At 52.9% G+C, this 21,785-nt stretch overlaps 1 protein-coding gene and 1 pseudogene across 1 annotated transcript; one reads left to right on the top strand and one right to left on the bottom strand.

Annotated features, from left to right (window-relative positions):
* The first annotated feature begins 783 nt into the window (after positions 1-783).
* Positions 784-20,946, top strand: LOC125523995 (stromal cell-derived factor 2-like protein). Its single transcript, XM_087535865.1, has 6 exons — positions 784-1,230; positions 1,380-1,520; positions 19,437-19,577; positions 20,304-20,353; positions 20,439-20,568; positions 20,677-20,946. Exons 1-6 carry the CDS (start codon positions 1,123-1,125, stop codon positions 20,758-20,760), a joined length of 654 nt encoding a protein of 217 aa, XP_087391991.1. The 5' UTR covers positions 784-1,122; the 3' UTR covers positions 20,761-20,946.
* Positions 6,276-10,344, bottom strand: LOC147960104 (uncharacterized; annotated as a pseudogene).
* Positions 20,947-21,785: the final 839 nt, after the last annotated feature.

The following is a 21,785-nucleotide window of genomic DNA, read 5'->3' as shown; positions in this document are numbered from 1 at the left end:
CTCCGACACGTGGGAGATATAGCCGCATCGTGGGTGTTACAACCCAACTGCATCGAAACTGCGACGTGCTCTGTGCCCGCGCCGTCGTGGGCGGCGACAAAGAGGAAAGGATGAGAGAGAAAGGGATGAGATGGATGAGTGGACTCTTTTGTTGGATGACAGATGGGCCAGCATGCATGTGCAGCGGACGCAGCCGGACGAAGAAGCCACCAAAAGCGCCCGCTTTGTGTCCGCTTCGGACCCATTTCAGTCTCAAATTTGGGATGAAAATGGATCCGCATAGACACAAAGCGGACGCAAAAAAAATGGGTCTTTGCGTTGGGCCGTCATTTTTGTCCGCGCGGATCCAAACGAACATGTGCGGACGAAATGGGTCGCCCCATTGAAGTTGCTTTGGAGAGAAAAAATTAATATAGATGACTCAAATTACTTTTTGTCATGAGACATATGTATTCATATGTTTTCATTGTACATGCTCTAATATAAACATGAAAAAAAGGCGAAATAAAGAAGAGCGAAACGGGACGATAGCCCTCCGATCCACCAAAAGCAGACCGTATGTTGACCGGCAGAGCAGACCAGCAGAGTCGACTCAAACCCCTGCCTCCTCCACAAAAGCCGTTGCCACGAGGAGCAGATTATTGAACCAATGGCGTTTCGCCATATCACCATAACTGCCACGCTGACGCCTCCCATTCGCCGGGTACCCCCTGCCATGACGTGGCGGCGAGAAACCGGACTACCGGAGCTCCCTCTCTGGTCCTCCAAGCAGAAAAGTAAACGAAAAACAAGCACTCATCACAAATACAAACGGCGCGCAATTCGCCTGCTCCTTGCGACCTGAGTTCACCGCGGCGAAGCAGTGGCGTACGCGCGAACCTTCTAGAAGCTTCCCTTCGCTGCCCCGTCGACACCGCCGCGGTGGCGCCGTCCACACCCCAGGCGCCGGTCCTCTCCCGCCGCAAGCCCGCCTCCGCCGAGGCGAAGCCGTCGGAGGCAGCGACCACCAGCCTCGCCGGCGCCCTCGCGCGCGAGCGGATAAGGCGCCGCGGCGAGCGGGAGGAGGAGGAGGAGGCGGTGCCGTTCTGGCAGAGAACCTGGTTCCTGGCTCTGCTGCTCGCGATGGCCGCCGCGTCGTTCGCGCTCGCGCTTGTGCTCTACCTCGGCCTCGACCTCCCCGAGGCGTCGCCGTCGCAGTCCTATGCCGCCGACCCGGACACCGCTGTCGAGGTGGGTAATTCATTTCCGCCTCCCTCCTGGTAAGGTTGCGATTTGGGATGGCCGGGTTAGGGCGTTAAGCTGATTAGCGTTCTGTGTTTGGAACTGGGACCACTATGGATCGGATCAGTGACGCGATTGTTTCTCCAATTCCTTGTTAGATTTCCTACGGATCAGTGATCAAGTTGATGCATGAGAGGACCAAGTTTCGGCTGCATTCCCACGACGTGCCGTATGGATCTGGTAGCGGCCAGCAATCGGTCACCAGCTTCCCCAATGTGGATGACGCTAACAGCTACTGGGTATGTATCTCTCTAGCGCTGCACCAAACAAAACTGAATTGAACTAAGGCGCGAGGCCGTAGAAAATTATGTGTTTATTAATCGATTTACATTTTTTCCCGACTTCCAACACGATGCTGTTAACCTGGAATGGAAAGATCATTCTAGGCTATTTAGCATGCGAGTGTTTCAATCTGGTTTGCTCAGTTACTTGTCCTTTCTGTCAGGGGTGGAGCTGGAAAATTCACCCTGATGCACCGCTTTAACATGGTTTTAATTTTTTACGCAAAAGTGTGCTAGATAAATGTGTTTTATAATTCCTAGCATGGATTATCTGACATAATAGCAGAGGATGTATACATACAAAAAAAATACAAATCAAAATGCTTTATTAATTTACTTGGAAATGATGTTATGCGTTTCCAAATTAATACTTGGAAAATCACTCAGCTGAACGAAGTAATACCCTAATTAGGAGTAAAACCCATAGCCAATGCCCCACATTTTGCCAAAACTCCTATTATCTGAATTAGGTTTAATCTATTGGCAATACCTTAGACAAATAATGGCAAGAACTGAGAATGAACAATTATTACCAAATACTAACAATGGAAAATAAAAGGTACCGCGCTAGAGCTGCTTGGTCGCGGTGTTGATAGATCAGCGCAGTGTCGGCCGTCTTCTCCCTGTCTTGTGGGGCTGGCATAGGCTCTGCCGTGTGCCAGGCCTATGCACATTTGACATAGATTAATAAACTGAAATCTTTGAGAATTAAAAATAAAGAACTGAGATAGTCAGGAAGGACGATTTGCACTTCATAACCCGAGAATTGAGATTTAGGACATCTACATATGATACCTTGAGCTGGGCAGCTGGAGGAAGGGGCACAACATCGGCCGTCCGTTGTGGTCCATTGACCAGTCGCCTGTTTGTGTGACGGCATGCTTGATCGATCAAGGGGACGAAAGATCGATTTGTTGCTCTCCAGCTCCTGCACTTCCATCTCTTGGTTGACGGTTTGATGCCCAGCCACAGCAAACCCTACCAAAAGGCTGCAGCCCATAATGCCATGCCCAAAACAAGGCTTCTGCGTGTTCGTCTCTCCGACCTGATGCACCGTTGTCAGTTTAACCTGGTGCTCAGGCAAACAACAACACCTATAGTCCCAAACAAGTTGGGGTAGGCTAGAGGCGAAATCCATAAGATCTCGCGACCAACTCATGGCTCTGGCACATGGATAGCAGGCTTTCACGCACCCCTGTCAATAGCTAGTTCTTTGGTGATACTCTAATCCTTCAGGTCTCTCTTAACGGACTCCTCCCATGTCAAATTCGGTCTACCCCGACCTCCCTTGACATTCTCTGCATGCTTTAGCCGTCCGCTATGCACTGGAGCTTCCGAGGGCCTGCATTGAATATGCCCAAACCATCTCAGACGATGTTGGACAAGCTTCTCTTCAATTGGTGCTACCCCAACTCCATCTCGTATATCATCATTCCGAACTTGATCCTTCCTCGTGTGGCCACACATCCATCTCAACATACACATCTTCGCCACACCTAACTGTTGAACATGTCGCCTTTTAGTCGGCCAACACTCAGCGCCATACAACATTGCGGGTCGAACAGTCGTACTGTAGAACTTGCCTTTTAGCTTTTGTGGCACTCTCTTGTCACAGAGAATGCAAGAAGCTTGGCGCCACTTCATCCATCCGGCTTTGATTCGATGGTTCACATCTTCATCAATACCCCCATCCTCCTGCAGCATTGACCCCAAATATCGAAAGGTGTCCTTCTGAGGTACCACCTGACCATCAAGGCTAACCTCCTCCTCACACCTAGTAATACTGAAACCGCACATCATGTACTCGGTTTTAGTTCTACTAAGCCTAAACCCTTTCAATTCCAAGATTTCTCTCCATAACTTCCTATTTGCCCCCGTCCGACTATCGTCAACTAGCGCCACATCATCTGCAAAGAGCATACACCATGGAATATCTCCTTGTATATCCCTTGTGACCTCATCCATCACCAAGGCAAAAATATAAGGGCTCAAAGCTGACCCCTGATGCAGTCCTATCTTAATCGGGAAGTCATCAGTGTCGACATCACTTGTTCGAACACTTGTCACAACATTATCGTACATGTCCTTGATGAGGGTAATGTACTTTGCTGGGACTTTGTGTTTCTCCAAGTCCCACCACATGACATTCCGTGGTATCTTATCATAGGCCTTCTCCAAGTCAATGAACACCATATGCAAGTCCTTCTTTTGCTCCCTGTATCTCTCCATAAGTTGTCGTACCAAGAAAATGGCTTCCATGGTCGACCTCCCAGGCATGAAACCAAACTGATTTTTGGTCACGCTTGTCATTCTTCTTAAGCGGTGCTCAAGGACTCTCTCCCATAGCTTCATTGTATGGCTCATCAGCTTAATTCCACGGTAATTAGTACAACTCTGAACACCCCCCTTGTTCTTGAAGGTTGGTACTAATACACTCCGTCTCCATTCTTCTGGCATCTTGTTTGCCCGAAAAATGAGGCTGAAAAGCTTGGTTAGCCATACTATCACTATGTCCCCGAGGCCTTTCCACATCTCAATGGGGATACAATCAGGGCCCATCGCCTTGCCTCGTTTCATCCGTTCTAAACCCTCCTTGACCTCAGACTCCTGGATTCGCCGCACAAAACACATGCTGGTCTCATCAAAGGAGTCATCCGGTTCAATGGTAGAACTCTCATTCTCCCCATTGAACAGCTTGTCGAAGTACTCCCGCCATCTATGCTTAATCTCCTCGTCCTTCACCAAGAGTTGGCCTGCTCTGTCCTTGATGCATTTGACTTGGCCAATATCCCTCGTCTTCCTCTCTCGGATCTTGGCCATCTTATAGATGTCCCTTTCGCCTTCCTTCGTGCCTAACCGTTGGAACAGCACCTAATCACTACTAAAATAAAATTTGACCCTAGCTCCAAGTAGCTCCACCCCTGCTTTCTGTCCTTTTTTGCACATTCATTCATTTTGTAACTCCATTCTTTCTGCGACTGTTAGTTATTGCTGATTTACATGTATCGCTCATAGAATCTGTCCAGCACTTACTTGCATGCATGTGAACAGTCTATCTTTGACATGGTTTCTCGCGTAGAGCTAAGCTTATTAATTGCCTGTTTAAAACTCACACTGCCTCATCAAATCCTCAGTTCTTGCTTCACATCATTGATGCCAGCTTCTTTGGTGACCGGCATCACCTGTTTGGTGGCAGATATGCGAAATTTTCCCGACTCTAAAGAACATGCCATTTTTCCACTTACCGGTGGCAGTGGGTTGTAATTTAGGCCAACTCCGTGTTTTTTAGGATCCCGCTGCAACTTCCAGGCTTCCCCAACTTCTCCGATTTGCACTGCGGCCCAACATAGTTTCGTGGAGCTGCTTTTGCAGCTGCAGCGTTCGACTCTGCTCCGTGCACGGAATTGGCGGAGCGGAGCTGGAGGAGTTCCAAACGGGCCCTAAGTAAATAATTTTAAAATTCCTTTTGAAGTTGACAGTTTGATTACGGATTATGTAATAAAGTGTAGATATAACCCATGAACATTTATAAAATGAACTAAAATAAAGCATGTTCGTACTCCATACCTCAAATGCGGTACGTGACCAACTGACATGGACCTTCTCTTTTGTCTAGCTGAGAGCATATCTGCACAAAGTACACTATTGTTTAAATATTTTTGTGAAGAAGGCTCTGAGATTGTTTACAAACGGACAATCTAAGTATTCAATAATATATTGCATTCACTTGTTCAAAAGTGCCAAAAGTTCCCTTAAGCTTCCGTAGTTAGAAGTGAATGGAGGCAGTATATGCTTTGGGCTAAGAGTGCGTAGCTGTGTAGGCTAAACAAACCAGCTTAGGGTACTCGTCGTAACTAGTAAGAAAGATTAACATTAACGAAATGGAAGAAAAATGATCAGCGCAGCCCTACCCCAAACATAATGCGAACATTTTGAAACACAACATTACTTTTAAGTTGTTTCAGTTTCATTTTCCAGCCAGTCACTGCATAAATCTATATTAAGGCTATGGCAGGTTGGTCATGTTCAAGAATTGCATCCTTGCATGAGCAAACTTGTGTTGGAGGTAAAGCTAAGAGATAAGTTGTTGTGGACTCCTTTTGGGGCCCACACATACCAGAGGTGCCGCAAGAAAATTGATGGCAGCAGCAGTTCTATTCCAGATGTAGCAGGTAGTGCATTAGGATCAGCAGCAGTAAACCAGAAGCCTAGGCAGTAAATAGCGTCCAGGTGAGAGTTGGTCTAGAGTCCTTACCGAAGGTTAGGAAACAATAGTTTAAAATAAGTATGCAATACCCCTGTAGGATACAAACTATCTTAGTCAACTATTGTTTCCTAGGTTAGTTCGGCTCTAGCCTAATATAAGAGGCAGCCCATGTGTACAAATGCCTTCCCCAAAGCAGACTCAGCTTCTGCCTCTCCTAACGCACGAAGGTGAGCACAAGTTATCACGTTACCCCATCAGGTCGAGACCTGTGATGTACAACCTTCTTTGCTCTCCACATGAACTCCATCGAAAACTAGCCCATAACGTATTGATCCATGAGCTAACCACCACTCTACCATGGCACACGGCGACGACAAGCAGACGACCATCATTCAGCAGCTCAAGCTGATTACCGAGCAACTCTAAGCCCTGCTCGCATCCTGGAACACTGGTAGAAACTAGGGTTCTACCCGGTCTAGGGCGTAGCCTGTAAGGGAAGGAGGGAGGAGGAGATTGCGCGGCGGCTGGGCGCCGTCCTTGCGGTTGGTGTAACGGCGGCGGACGCAAGAGGCAGCTAGGGTTTAGGTCTCCTGACTCCCTAAGGGAAGCCGAGCAAATATTGATTGCTTCTTGCTTGATTAGATTGATACATCTCCTCTCCTTATATAGAGAGGTTTACTTGACTCCTAAGCAAACGATCCTAATACGATAAGATAATTGGGCTAAGCCCCTAATATGCTGGTCATAACACTTCTCCCCGCCTCCACAAACAGCTCGTCCTCGAGCTGTAAGGTGGGAAAGCGCTTGTTGAACTCCTCGAGGTGATCAACCAGCGTCAAACACCTTCGCGACAGCTGGGGCGGCAAGGTCGGCGGCGACGGCGTCCTCCGGAATGTAGTCTGCAACCTCCAGGTAGAAGAGTCGCGGGCAGGCGTGGTTGAGCGTGTAGGGCTCGTCATAGTTGAAGCACAGCCCTTGGCGGCGACGCTCGAGTAGCTCGACCGAGGTGAGCTGGCGGAACGGGCGCGCCGCGGTCGCGATGAGGGGTGCGGTGGAAGCCTGAGCAGGCCGACCCTGAGCAGGATCTGGCCAGGGTAGCGACCCAGCGGTCCGGGACGGTGATTCCTGCTGGATGGCCACCGCGCGACGTTCGAACGCGCGGGCGTAGTACATGGCCGACTAGAGATCCTGGGGTCCCCGAAGCTCCACGTCCACGCGGATGTGATCCGGAAGTCCACCGACAAAGAGGTCGGCCCGCTGGTGCGGCGTCACGCCCGACGCATGGCATGCCAGGGCCTGGAAACGGTCGGCGAAGTCCTGCACTTTGGAGGTAAAGGGAAGGCGGCTGAGCTCTGCCAGGCGGCTCCCGCGAATTGGAGGCCCAAAGCGAAGGAGGTAGAGCTCGCGAAAGCGCTCCCAAGGGGGCATGCTGCCCTCGTCCTGCTCGAGGGCATAGTACCAGGTCTGGGCTGCACCGCGGAGGTGGTAGGATGCCAGCCAAGTGCGCTCCGACGCGAGCGTGCGCTGGCCACGGAAAAACTGCTCACACTGGTTGAGCCAGTCAAGCGGGTCCTCCGTGCCGTCATAAGTGGCGAAATCGATCTTGGCGAACCATGGCGGCGTCTGGGCCGGCGCGCCATGGCCGACCCGCTCGGCGGTGCGGAGCAGTGATGTTGACGACGCCCGGTCAACGGTGGGGAGGCCGTCGTAGGCCCTCGCGGAGCCGGACGAGGCCCCAGACTGCAGCGTGGGTACCGGTGGGTCCCCGGCCTCTGTGTAAACTGGCGGTGGCGACGTCCCGGTTAGCCGGGCCGGGATCGGGGACGGTGACGGCGGAAATCGGATCTCCTGGATCGGAAGTCCTCCTGGTGTGGACTGGCCCAGTCCGGAGCTGGGCGGCGGCGGTGGGAGTTGGACCGGCGCGGGCGGCGCGGTTGGCGCGGCTGGGGCCGACGCTGGCTAGTGCGGCCACTGCGGCGCTGGGGCGGGCACGGGAGGCGTGGGTGGCGCCGCGAGAACCGGCGCGGGCCACTGCGGCCAGGACGGCGCTGGGGCGGGCGGCGGGCGGGCGGTGGCTGGAGCGATGGATGGGCCCTGGCGATCGGCGCGGGTACCGAGTACCAGGGCAGGTGCAGCAGCGGCGGGGGCCCGCCGGTGTAGCCTGCCTAGAACGGCAGCAGGGGCGTCGCTGGGTGGCTGTAGGCGGGGGCCGCAGCCGGCGGGGTGGTGTGCGGCCCGGCCAAGTACAGGGAGATGCCCTGGACGGTCGTCACGAGGTCCCGCAGGGTGTTGGTCATCTCCTCCGGCGTGAAGACGGAGGTTGTCGGCGGTGCAGACGTGATGGGTGCCGGCGGCGGTGAGGAGCCCGCGGTGGTGACTGGGCCCGATAGCGTGGAGGCCTCGGCGGTGGTCATCGGGGCGGACGTCATCGGCGCGGTGGTCATCGCTGCGAAGGCGGAGACGGGCAGCGGCGGCGATGGTGTTGACGAAGACATGATCGGACCCAAGTCTCTGGATACCAAATTGGTAGAAACTAGGGTTCTAGCCGGTCTAGGGCATAGCCTGTAAGGGAAGGAGGTCGGAGGTCGGAGGAGATTCTGCGGCGGCCGGCGGCTGGGCGCCGTCCTTGCGGCTGGTGCAATGGCGGCGGACACAAGAGGTAGCTAGGGTTTAGGTCTCCCGGCTCCTTAAGGGAAGCCGAGCAAATATTGATTGCTTCTTGCTTGATTAGATTGATACATCTCCTCTCCTTGTATAGAGAGGTTTACTTGACTCCTAAGCAAACGATCCTAATACGATAAGATAATTGGGCTAAGCCCCTAATAATGATTAAGATACTTGGGCCATAACCCACTGGGCTAAGCCCCTAATATGCTGGTCATAACACTTCTCCCCGCCTCCACAAACAGCTCGTCCTCGAGCTGTAAGGTGGGGAAGCGCTTGCTGAATTCCTTGAGGTGATCAACCAGCGCCAAACACCTTCGCGACAGCTGGGGCGGCAAGGTCGGCGGCGACGGCGTCCTCCGGAATGTAGTCTGCAACCTCCAGGTAGAAGAGTCGCGGGCAGGCGTGGCCGGGCGTGTAGGGCTCGTCACAGTTGAAGCACAACCCTTGGCGGCGACGCTCGAGTAGCTCGACCGAGGTGAGCCGGCGGAACGGGCGCGCCGCGGTCGCGACGAGGGGTGCCGCGGAAGCCTGAGCAGGTCGACCCTGAGCGGGATCTGGCCAGGGTAGCGACCCAGCGGTCCGGGACGGTGATTCCTGTTGGATGGCCACCGCGAAGATCCTGGGGTCCCCGAAGCTCCACGTCCACGCGGATGTGATCCGGAAGTCCACCGACAAAGAGGTCGGCCCGCTGGTGCGGCGTCATGCCCGACGCATGGCATGCCAGGGCCTGGAAACGGTCGGCGAAGTCCTGCACTTTGGAGGTGGAGGGAAGGCGGCCGAGCTCTGCCAGGCGGCTCCCGCGAACCGGAGGCCCAAAGCGAAGGAGGCAGAGCTCGCGGAAGCGCTCCCAAGGGGGCATGCTGCCCTCGTCCTGCTCAAGGGCATAGTACCAGGTCTGGGCTGCACCGCGGAGGTGGTAGGATGCCAGCCAAGTGCGCTCCGACGCGAGCGTGCGCTGGCCACAGAAAAACTGCTCACACTGGTTAAGCCAGTTAAGCGGGTCCTCCGTGCCGTCATAAGTGGCGAAATCGATCTTGGCGAACCGTGGCGGCGTCTGGGCCGGCGTGCCATGGCCGACCCGCTCGGCGGTGCGGAGCAGTGATGTTGACGGCGCCCGGTCAACGGTGGGGAGGCCGTCGTAGGCCCTCGCGAAGCCGGACGAGGCCCCAGACTGCAGCGTGGGTACCGGTGGGTCCCCGGCCTCTGTGTAAACTGGCGGTGGCGACGTCCCGGTTAGCCAGGCCGGGATCGGGGACGGTGATGGCGGAAACCGGATCTGCTGGATCGGAAGTCCTCCCGGTGTGGACTGGCCCAGTCCGGAGCTGGGCGGCGGCGGTGGGAGCTGGACCGGCGCGGGCGGCGCGGCTGGGGCCGACGCGGGCCAGTGCGGCGCTGGGGCGGGCGCGGGAGGCGTGGGTGGCGCCGCGAGAACCGGCGCGGGCCACTGCGGTCAGGATGGCGCTGGGGCGGGCGGCGGGCGGGCGGCGGCTGGAGCGACGGATGGGCCCCGGCGATCGGTGCGGGTACCGAGTACCAGGGCAGGTGCAGCAGCGGCGGGGGCCCGCCGGTGTAGCCCGCCTGGACCGGCAGCAGGGGCGTCGCTGGGTGGCTGTAGGCGGGGGCCGCAGCCGGCGGGGTGGTGTGCGGCCCGACCAAGTACAGGGAGATGCCCTGGACGGCCGTCACGAGGTCCCGCAGGGTGCTAGTCATCTCCTCCGGCGTGAAGACGGAGGTTGTCAGCGGCGCGGACATGATGGGTGCCGGGGGCGGTGAGGAGCCCGCGGTGGTGACCGGGCCCGATAGTGTGGAGGCCCCGGCGGTGGTCATCGGGGCGGACGTCATTGGCGCGGTGGTCATCGCCGCGAAGGCGGAGACGGGCAGCGGCGGCGATGGTGTTGACGAAGACATGATCGGACCACAGTCTCAGGATACCAAATTGGTAGAAACTAGGGTTCTAGCCGGTCTAGGGCGTAGCCTGTAAGGGAAGGGGGGAGGAGGTCGGAGGAGATTATGCGGCGGCCGGCGGTTGGGTGCCGTCCTTGCGGCTGGTGCAATGGCGGCGGACGCAAGAGGCAGCTAGGGTTTAGGTCTCCCGGCTCCCTAAGGGAAGCCGAGCAAATATTGATTGCTTCTTGCTTGATTAGATTGATACATCTCTTCTTCTTATACAGAGAGGTTTACTTGACTCCTAAGCAAACGATCCTAATACGATAGATAATTGGGCTAAGCCCCTAATAATGATTAAGATACTTGGGCCATAACCCACTGGGCTAAGCCCCTAATATGCTGGTCATAACAAACACCCTTCTGCCAATCTGCAAAATTAGAGTAAGAATTTTAACAAATCAGTAAACAAAGGAATACGAGAACTTCAGATAAAGGGGGAAATTGATCCAAAAATATAAATCTGATAATATAGAAGGGAATATTAGTACAATGGAACTAGTTTTTTTTTGTTTACGTATGTAACTAGCCTTATATGACTATATTTTTATATATTTTAGTGATCTTGTAGATTTTCCATATTATGATTTCCCCACCTTTTCTGAACTTTTCCTTTTTCCTTTATTTTTTTATCTGTTCCTCATTCCTATTATTTTTCACACAATGTTTTCATTTTGTACAAAATCATTCCCTTGTTTTTTTAATATTTTATGGAATTTGTTGGATTTCAACTTTTCAAAATTGGATGATGCTGACTCGGGATTTTACTCTGGACATAGTTCCATGGGTGAGGGTGTGGGTGGGGTGGTTAATGTACACTTACCTCTGAAGCTAACTTGTGAATTTTTTTATCTTGTAGCACATTTCACCTTACTTCTTTCATTTGTATGGCCACATACTTCTACACTAGAACTGGTACTGCCTAGGAGATTATTGGCCATTTTCAAGGCATATGAAGCTTGTTCAGTGCACATTTTAGTAATGTATTGGAATTTGGCATATGAAGTTTGAGCATAATATTTGCTAAGAGTAAATTGATGCATGTTGTTGGAACATACTCTAATTACCATTGGCCTGCTAGAAAGTAATACTTGAGAATTCTGATAGGGTTGTTGATCGAGGGTGAAGCCCTTTATGTAGTAGGGATAACTTAGCTGTCAAGCCAACTGAAGCATGTACAAAGTGGACTCTGCAACATCCAAATCTGGAATCAACCTAATATGATTACTCGGGATACAAGATAGGGACTCTAGCCACTTTTGGATCCGGCCAGGGCCGGATCAGAGGGTGGTGCGGCCAGGGCCAGTGTTTTTGTTGCCAGGTATAGTGGTGTTGACTGATTAATGTAAAAACTAGGCCACCACAATATAACAAACCTTAGAAGAAAAGCAGAAGAGCAGATTAAAAAATGTTAACAAAAAATAAATCTATAATAAAAAGATAAGAGAAATATCGCTTGCCCAGCCACCCTATTGGACCTGGCCCATGACTCCAGGCCCTGATCGAAACCTTGACACTTTGACGCAACATCTATCATTAGAATGGCTCGGAGTGTTATAGAAGTGGCTGGTTGGATAGAGAAAACCAAGCTTATGTACCAAGAATACCTTACGTATGCCTAAATTGTTTCTCACGGTAATTTAATCATATTCACATTAGTTACTTCTCAAAGCAATATGAATCATGACTAAATATAGCAGTGCACAACACTATATCTTTGTTTGAGCTATAAGTTCTAGAAAATTATTTTGTCAATTCAGATTATAGTGTATTAACTAATTAAATCTAAATGGCTACCACAATAAAATATACCAGTTTCTGAAAATATATTGTTACATTTTTTGGAAGCGATAAAAAAGTGGTTCATTTGGAAGAATAACAGATAATCATTCCAGATATAATTTGGAGCAGTAGATGCTGGTTGGACGAAAAATAAGGACGCTTGCTTCATAGGAATTGTACAGGATAATATTTTTCTACAACTTCTCAAAGAAACAAAAGAAACCATGAGCTCTCATCTAATGGGAAAACCTTCTAAAATTCCAAGCATCCCCTTTTATTCTCTATGCATTATCTCTCTAATTAAACATCCCCTAATCTCAAAATTTCCACATTCTTGCGTGTGCTGCATCATGTTACAAATTCATCTTTTGTGTGGCATCAAAATGCATCTACTTATAAATTGTGTGTTTTAACAGTGTTCATATAAATTTAAATACATGTGTTCCCCAGAGTTCCATGTGAAGTGTAAAAAGTCGATTCAGATAGGCAATATTTTTTCCTTTTATAAACATAACGAACAAACTATGTCGAGAGTGAGTGATAGACAATTTTTACAGACCTTAAGTTTGTATATGCCAATAATTTTTTTTCTTTGAGAAAACGCAAAGGACTCTTTGCGTTTCATTTCATTGAAAAGATGAGAAGATACAATCCTCCTAGGAGGTGGTGGTTACATGGATTGGCAACCTATCAGTGGACATCCCAGTTAGTGGGGAGGACTACCCTGAGACCCAAAGCGCCAGCTTGTGCCCAACATTTGGCTTCGGCCTTAACCCTATCTACGAGTGCGGTAACCGAGGGGCGCGCATTCTCGAAGACGCACTCGTTGCGTTGTTTCCAAATCATCCAAGGGACGAGCATGACGATAGATTGCAGGCCTTTCCGTAGCGCATGTGGGGTCTGCCCTTTCATTCGTTGCCACCAGTCCGTGAGGGTGGGCTCATTGCTTGGCGGTTGAGAAGGTATCCTCGCCCAAGCCAGCAAGTCGTGCCAGACCTGCCGCGTAAACGGGCATTCTAGGAGCAGGTGCCACATTGACTCTGGGGCCTGATCACAAAGGAGGCATCGTGGATGGTACTGTAGGCCGCGACGGGCGAGTCTATCCGTCGTCCAACACCGGTCCTGGCTAGCCAACCAGTGAAAGAAATGGACACGGCGCGGTGCCTAGCTCTTCCAGGTAAGCTTCCAGGAGGGGCATTTCATGGATCCATGGAAGGTTGCGGCGTAGCATGACCGTGCCGTATAGGTGCCGCTAGCCGTCCATCTCCAGAGCATTCAGTCAGGCCGGTTTGATAGGCTGATGTGCTGCACGGCCTGCCACAATCTGAGATATTGGCCAATCTCATGGATCCCTATCACTCCTTGAATGTCACGAGCCCAAGCATTGCCCGCTAGGCCTGCGGCCATCGTTCTTGACTTGCGTCGCCGTTTGGGAATGCATTGGTAGAGTGCGGGTGCGAGTTCACGCACGGACTGATCGTTGAGCCATCGGTCATCCCAAAACAGTGCCGTCTGTCCATCGCCAAGCTCCATGGTCGTTGATGCGAAGAAATGTGCGCTCCTCGCGAGAAAACTGGAGGTCGAGGCCTCGCCATGCGCGGTCGTCGTCCGTGTGGGAGAACCACATCCAGCACAGGCGCAACGCTAGGCCAGCACGCTCCAGGTCCTGGACCCCGAGTCCGCCGTACTCGAGCGGGCGGCACACACGTCGCCAGTTGACGTGGCAGTGTCCGCCATTAGCAGCAGCGCGCCCAACCCATAAAAAGCCGCGCTGGATCTTTTCGAGCTGTCTCAAGGTCTTCTTGGGCGGCGCGAACGCGAGCAGTTGATGTATCGGGATCGCGGCGAGCACCGATTTGACCAAAGCCAGCCGCCCGGTTTTGTTCATGAGCCATGCTTTCCATGTGGGGAGCCGAGCAGCCACCGAGTCGATGAGGGGTCGTAGTTGGGCAGCTGAGGGGCGGCGTAGCGTGAGAGGGATGCCAAGATAAGTAATGGGCAGCTCCGCTTTCGCGCATCCCACTTGATCAATTGTTGCATCTGCCTCGGGGTCGCCATTGAAGGTAGTGGCGGAGCTTTTGGCATAGTTCACTCGGAGGCCGCTAGCTTCACTGAATATGGCCAGGATCGCGCGGACGGCCTCCACGTCGCCTTGCATGGCGTGGCAGAATAGCATCACGTCGTCGGCGTACAGGGATATGGCCGGAATGTCTCGTCGGGGGTGCAGCCGCTGCAATATGCCGGCGTCGTGGGCGCGGCTGATTAGGCGCCCAAGGATGTCCACGGCGAGCACGAAGAGCTGCGGAGATACGGGGTCTCCCTGGCGCAGCCCGCAGCGATGCCAAACTGGCGGTCCTGGCTCACCATTGATCATGATCCGAGTGCTCGAAGATGATAGCAAGATCGCGAGCCACTCCCTGAAGCGAGGTCCTAATCCGTAGTGGCCAAGAGCCTCGAAGACGAAGGGCCATGATAGGGAGTCGAAGGCGCGCGTTAGGTCTAGCTTGAGCATCACTTTCGGAACCCCAAGTTGGTGCAGCAGCTTCATCGACTGCTTGACGAGGACAAAGTTGTCGTGCAGGCTCCGTCCCAGAATGAAAGCGTTCTGGTTGCGGCTGACCATGTTTCCCAATCTGGGCGCTAGGCGGAGCGATAGCACCTTCGCGAAGATCTTCGCCACAAGGTGAATGAGGCATATTGGCCGGTAGTCGCGTAGTTGGCACGCGTCTGCCCGCTTTGGGAGTAGTGTCAAGAGGGCCTGGTTGAGCTTGCTGAATCCACGACCGCGCAGCTCAAAGAGCTGCTGGAAGACGTCGAAGAAGTCTTGCTTGATGATGCTCCAGCAGGCCCGCAAGAATTCTGCGGTAAATCCGTTCGGCCCCGGCGCTTCGCGAGCCGGGAGGCGCTTGACGGCGTCCCAAATCTCCTCCGGGATGAATGGTGCCTCGAGGTTAGTCAGGTCGTGGGGCTCGATGATCTGCGATAGATCCAGCGTGTGGTTGCGGGCGGCGAAGGAGCCAAGGAGCTCGTCAAAGTACGTGAAGGCCGCTTGGGCCATTCCCTCCTGATCAGTGATCACTTGTCCATCGACCACAAGGCGGAATATGTGATTCTTCTGTCGGCGGAATGAACATTGCCGGTGGAAGAAGGCTGTGTTAGCATCGCCGTCCTTGAGCGTGGTGATCCACGCCCGTTGCCTCGCGATCGTGCGCTCGAGAGAAGCCAGCCCCAAGTATGAGATCTTGAGCTGTTTCCGCAGCCAATCTTCCGGGGGAGAGAGCGTGCGGTCTTCCTGGGCTTTGTCAAAGCGCGATATGAGCTCGCGGGAGATGGCCATCTTGTCACGAATGCAACCCTTGGACTTGGCGCTCCAACTCGTCAGTGTGCGGGGCGTGCTCTGAAGGCGCAGCATGAGACGCCGGAAAGGGTCCGGGTCATGCACCGATCCCCAAGCCGCGGCAACCGTGTCGTGGAATCTGTCAAGCCGCAGCCAGAAATCCTCAAAGTGGAACCTCTGATGCGCTACATGCGTGGGTGCGCAGTCAAGGAGGAGCGGGCAATGGTCGGACACGACGGAGGCGAGGCATCTCAAGTGGCAGTCACCATGCGCGTCCTCCTAGTCCACGGTGCAAAACACGCGGTCCAGGTGCACCAGGGTGGGCGGAGCTTGCTCGTTGGACCACGTGAATCTTCTTCCATTGAGGTATACCTCCTTGAGCGTGAGGTCGTTGACGAGGCGGCGGAATCTTCCCATCATGCGGCGATTCAGGTTGCCGTTATTCTTGTCTTCATCGCGTAGGATCAAGTTGAAGTCACCGGAAAGCATCCATGGCCCAGGGCAGTCCGCGCGTATATCGCGTATCTCCTGCAGAAAGGCGATCTTTTCCGCGTCCTCTTGGGGGCCGTAAACGACGGTCATCCACCATGGCGTGCCATTGGCCGCGACCACTCTTGCCGTGACGGCGTTTGTGGTGAACAGGGGGTCAGTGATCGACACGACCCTGCTCTTCCACGCGAGCAGGATGCCTCCCCTTGTGTCGTTCGCCGGGAGGTACGTGTAGTCGTCAAACTCTGAACCGAGGGCATTGAGGACAACGGACGAGCACATCAAGGCCATTTTAGTTTCTTGTAGGCATACAATAGAGGCTCCGGTGGTGTTAAGCAGCGATCTAACGGCATAGCACCGGGCACGCGCGTTAAGGCCACGCACATTCCATGTAGCTATCTTGATGTCGTGATCCATGGGTGCACATGATCGACGAGGACGGACATCGCAATAGCCCTATGGCGAGCCAGCCATCCGAGCGGTGGCCGTCGCAGCAGCCGCGGTAGAGAAGTCAGCGGGTAGCTCTCGGTCTACTAGGGCAGCGATGGCCGTGAGCACCGAGAGCGGGATGGGCGCCGCAAACATGTCGTCGTACGCCTTCATCTCGGCAGCGGTGATCCTCTGGTTGGTCCTGACAATCCCGAGCGTGCGGAGGACCTGAACTTGCGCGCGGCGGGCAGCAGTGGGTAGCGTGGCCGACGAGACGGCGGTGGTGGCCGATCGACCACGTCTGGGCGTGAAGTTCAGCGGGCGGCGCGGTTTTTTCCCTGGGGTTGGCAAAGCCGCGGTAATGTGCTTCGTTGAGGCTGCGAGAAACTCGCCTAGAGTCCAAGTCTCGGCGTGCAGGGGCGTGCGCGAGATCGGCGCAGCGTGATTGGCGGCGACGCAAACCTCCCCGGTGTCGGACGTGGGGAGCCATGCTGGGCTCCCGTCAGCATGGGTGCAACGAGGCCCACGGCGGCCTCCTGCATGGTGGGTTGGGCTTGGGGCGTGGCCGGCCGTGGCTCGGGCGTCGGGGGCGCGGGATTGGGCGGTTGCGAGTCTGTCAGGGACAGCGCGCTCGTCTCCGCGTGGGGTCCGATGTGTAGGCGGTCACCGTCACCAGGGCACATCTCCCCAGTCGCTGGCGGGGTGGGGGGGGGTTGTAGCTTTGGCCCGACCGAGCCGCAGAATGGCCCACCGACGCTGGCGGCGTATCAGGAACCACGCTGACGGCGTCCAGATCCTGACAATGCATGGGATCGGGCGAGCCAGACGTGGCCCCCATGCGATCGTCCTCGGGCGCGCCGTTCCTAGCCGGGTTCGAATCCCGCGCTGGTTCTGGTGAGTTCGCAGCCAACGGGAGGTCGCCAACTGGGGCCTGGCCCGCCACCATGCCCATAATCGGGGCCGTAGCAGCCGAAGTGGCGCTACCAACTGGCGCAGTCGTCGTGGTCGCAGGGACAATTGCGTCCCCGACAGTCTTATCCACAGGGCCCGCCTGCAAAGCGCCCCTTTGTGATCCTCTGCCTCTTCCTTTTTTGGCACATCGACGAGGGGGTGGGTCCCTTGCTGGCCAGGCCACGATGCCATGCAAAGATCCTGGCCCAGTACGGACGGCGGCGCGCCCTCGCCGGCGGGAGCAGGCCAAGCATGCGACACGGCGAGTCCGTCCACACGTCCGGGCCGGTCTTGTGCCCGCCATAGCGCGTCGTCCATCGCCATGCCATCAGCGCGGCCGGGCGGCGGAGCATCCGTATGCCGACGCTTGCGGCCCTGGCGGCGCGCTCTACCTTGGCCGGGTCCTGGTGCGCGGTTGTGGTTGTCGTGGGCACCGTCGTGCGCACCATCCCCACCCTATCCCGTTCCATGCTGGCCGCGGAGAACTGGAGCACTAGCTGGCTCGACGCGGGCCACAGCAATGGCAATGGGGTAAGTGAGGGTCTTGATGGTGGGCTTGTCGGAACTCAGGCGTGCAGGGATCTGCTCGACGATCTCCAGAACGGCGACGCGGCGGATGCTGTCGGGGTGGTGTGTGCGCGCGGCCAGCTTGAACATCGCAAGATTGGCCCTGGAGCGCATCTTGGGGTGAAGGCGCTCTATCCAGCAGCTCGTGCCCAGGACGTGCTCGGCGGTGGATAGGTGCCAAGCCTGCGCCGGAATGCCGCGGAGCTCCAGCTCGACGCAGTACTCAAAGTCGCCGGAGCCGGCGTGGGCTAGTTTGCTCCATGGCCTGAGGGAGAGCGAGAATCGCGGCGAGTTGATGAAGTGCTCTCCGTCGAGGCGGCGCTTGGTGGTGTGGGAGCTGAAGAGGATTAAGAAGTCCTCGGGGTGGTGCTCATGCACGGTGAAGTCGCCGTCGACCAGCTCAAACGTGTTGATGAGCACAGCGGAGACCTCAGCGCCAGACACACGTGGTCGGTTGCCGGTGATGGAGGCGACCATGGCGCGGCTGAGGACGTCCTCCGCCTCCTCCATCTCGACGGAGTGGGACATGATTACCCGCATGGGCTCGGGCTCCGGCGCACGAGGGGGAGGCGCCCTGACCAGGGCGGCCACCACCGGCTGGGGCGGCGGCGGAGGCGCGACCCGGCGCGGCGGGGGGGGGGGGGGGGGGGTGGTCTGGCGCGTGGCAGCATCCACGTTAGAGGGGCCGACGTGGTCGTTGGTGGTGCGGGCACGTCCGGCGGCGTCGCGGCGCCTGTTCTCGCAGGAGCGAGAGTCGTGGCCAGACTCGAGGCATCGACGACAGCGGATGTCATTGGTGCAGTCTCGGACCCGGTGGCGATGGTCGAGGCAGCGGAAGCAGAGCCCCGCGACCTCCTCCAGCGACGGGCTGCGACGGTGCAGCGGCGGGGGGCTTGGCCCGGACGGGGACGCGAGTACCAATAATTACCGCTTTATCTGACCAAACTATAGTGGAAACTAAAACGTGAGTACGGATGAAAATATATTTAGGTGAGACATTGCACAAATAATAAAATACAACTACATACGAACATTATGTAGGTAGAATCCAAACATTCATTTTTGATTTACTTTATAATAGAAATGTAGGCGTAGCAATCTGAATAACATATAACAAATATAGTGTTCGCATGGTAAAATTAGGATACAATCTTTCTCCGAAGCTTTAAATGGTTGAGAAATGGACTACTAACACAATAACATAAACATCTAGCCGCGCATAAACATCTAGCCGCGCAAATGCGCGGGTCACCCTGCTAGTTTTATTAAAACAGCAAGCAAAATGAAAATAAAATGACATTCTAAGAATAGCACAACTTATGTACCCCACCCACCATATGCGCCCCCACATAAGAGTTCTTGTTTCTTTCTTGTACTATTTCATGGTGGAACATATTTTAGTAGTTTGTTACCATTTTAATTGATAACTCGTGGTACATGTTCTGAGTCGAACTCAAGCCTTTTCTTGATAACTTATTTTATATTATATTTGAGAATGCAGATTGTGAGACCTCAACCGGATACTTCAGCAAAACAAGGTCATGCTATAACACCTGGAACAATCGTCAGGCTTCAACATATGAGGACTAGAAAGTGGTTGCACAGCCATCTGCATGCTTCTCCCATTACGGGGAATCTGGAGGTCAGTAACTCTTGTGACTTTCTTCTAATTTCAGGTCATGCATGATATGGTCCTTGTACCATTAGAAAACTTTTATTACTTTTAATTGTAGAAACAGTTTTAGCTGCAATTTTAGTTCTTACGTGTCCAGTTTGGTGGAGTAATTCTCATTGAAGTGACAAAATGGATGTATCTGCTGATTCAGTGGCCTATTATGTTAGTTGGTGGGGTCAACGGCCACATATGGTGTATGTCATCATTTAACGGAGTGGATTAAATTAACCAGTCTTTGTATAATTAGGCAGATACTTCTTTTGGTTTTGAATTGTCAAAAAAAGTATATAATATAAGTGAAGTAAACTACTTAATTTCAAGAGTAAATTACTCTGGGTGACTATTTATTTGAGTGTGTTGAATAGGTTACCATCCTTCTTATTTGCACTTGGATCACCAATGTGCGCGGTAGTGCTGTACCCACTCATTTCGGTCAGTGCCTATATGTGCAAGTTAATAGAGTGGTAACCTATTTTACACACTCAAAAGTTTTGTGGCCTATTCGATACATATAATCATAAGGTATAAATTATTAAAAAAAAAATCAATTTTGTGGCATTTTTTGCTTGCACCCTTCACCAAATGAACAGTGTTTTATACAGAGAACTTATGGTGTTGCCTTCAATTATATTAGTTCACTTTCTTAGAACGTCATGATGTTCAATATGTATTCATGAATTCGTCTAATCTCAGGTTAGTTGCTTTGGTGGTGAGGGTGAGTCAGATACAGGAGACTATTGGATGTAAGTGTTGCACAATGCACATTATATTTCTGTGAACAGCTGTCAGGCCCAGTCCTTGATCTAGCTGATCTCTTTCCAATGCCAGGCTCGAGATTGAGGGCGGTGGGAAAACATGGCGTCAAAACCAACGAATTCGGTTGCGCCATGTTGACACTGGTGGCTATCTGCACAGCCATGACAGAAAGTATACCCGCATTGCAGGCGGACAGCAAGAGGTGAGTCCATCTGTCCATGAGAATATTCTCGGATGTTAGGTTGAATTCTCAGATTCTCTAGGTATTCTCCTCCAACAGTTCAAGAGCTTCTTGTCTCTGCCTTCGCAGGTATGCGGTGTTGGCGACAAGCGACCCGACAATGTCTGGCTTGCAGCTGAAGGTGTCTACTTCCCCGTGAGCCAGGCCAAATAGCTGCCTTGCTGGATGAGAAGTGTCATCACTGAAATAGCAATTGTGTATGATTCGGAATACTGGAGTTGTAATCATTAGAAATGTTTGGTTACGTCCGAGTTCAGTTAATTTGAGCTATTAGTGTAATGTAAGCTTGTTGTATATGAACTGAAGAGCGCATGATGCTGCTGAGTACCACTTCGTTCATGCTCCGTTTCTTCCAATGCAAATAAATTGCATTAGCAGGTGTGCGTTGCAACATTACTCGCCACCGAATGATCCGGGGCAGATTGTAGGGGTGGTCTGATCTTCACGAATTGAAGGGGGAACAAGGAAGAGCACGAAGAACACCAAGAAGAAACACAAAGATAACTAGTGTAGCCCATTTAGTGAAGCACATATTGGCAGCGAACATCTTGATTGTCAACAACACTCTTTCAATTTTTAATAATTCAAAGGTTGACAGTTGATCCCAAATCCAAAGGAAAAATAGAAGGGGCGAAGCAGAACGTGGTGTTTTGGCTCCTGAGCTTGGATGCTCCCGCTGATGAACGACAGTAAAGAAATAAAAAAATCTGAATATTTTTTGCGTGCAAGATGCTCATGTGTGTGATGTCTGCAAAATTTGGTGAAGTCTGGACATTCAAGGAGCTTGTGGCACAAAAGACAAATTTTGGGTGTTTGAGAAACATTAAAAAAACATTTGAAAAAAACACTGTTTGGAGTTGATTTTGTCTTTTTTACCATGAACTCCTCGAATATCCAAACACACTGAAATTTTGCACGGAGATCACACACTTGAGCATCTTCGATGACAAAAAAAAAGAATTTTCTACAATTTTTTGATTTATTGTCCATCGGATGCAGATGAGCCCGGGGCACCATTTTAAATTATCGAGGCAAAGTAGTTCTTCCCATAGTCCACAGAGATATTGTATCTCCCTGAAGCTTTTTCTAGAAGGTAGAATTCGTGTGATCCATTGGAATCTTCTCCTAGAAGGGAGATCTTGACCCACGAAGGAAGGGTGCAGTCTAAATCGTGAAAA

Source organism: Triticum urartu, chromosome 7A, assembly GCF_056163025.1.
Source record: "Triticum urartu cultivar PI428250 chromosome 7A, HENAU_Tu73, whole genome shotgun sequence".
NCBI lineage: Eukaryota > Viridiplantae > Streptophyta > Magnoliopsida > Poales > Poaceae > Triticum > Triticum urartu.
This window is presented reverse-complemented; position numbering and strand designations above follow the sequence as displayed.

Bases quoted from the DNA above. Each gene is read 5' to 3' on its own strand.
- LOC125523995 (XM_087535865.1), top strand. From the start codon at position 1,123: ATGGCCGCCGCGTCGTTCGCGCTCGCGCTTGTGCTCTACCTCGGCCTC. The intron at 19,578-20,303 runs GTCAGTAACTCT...GTCTAATCTCAG, and splicing joins CCATTACGGGGAATCTGGAG to GTTAGTTGCTTTGGTGGTGA. The intron at 20,569-20,676 runs GTGAGTCCATCT...CTGCCTTCGCAG, and splicing joins TTGCAGGCGGACAGCAAGAG to GTATGCGGTGTTGGCGACAA.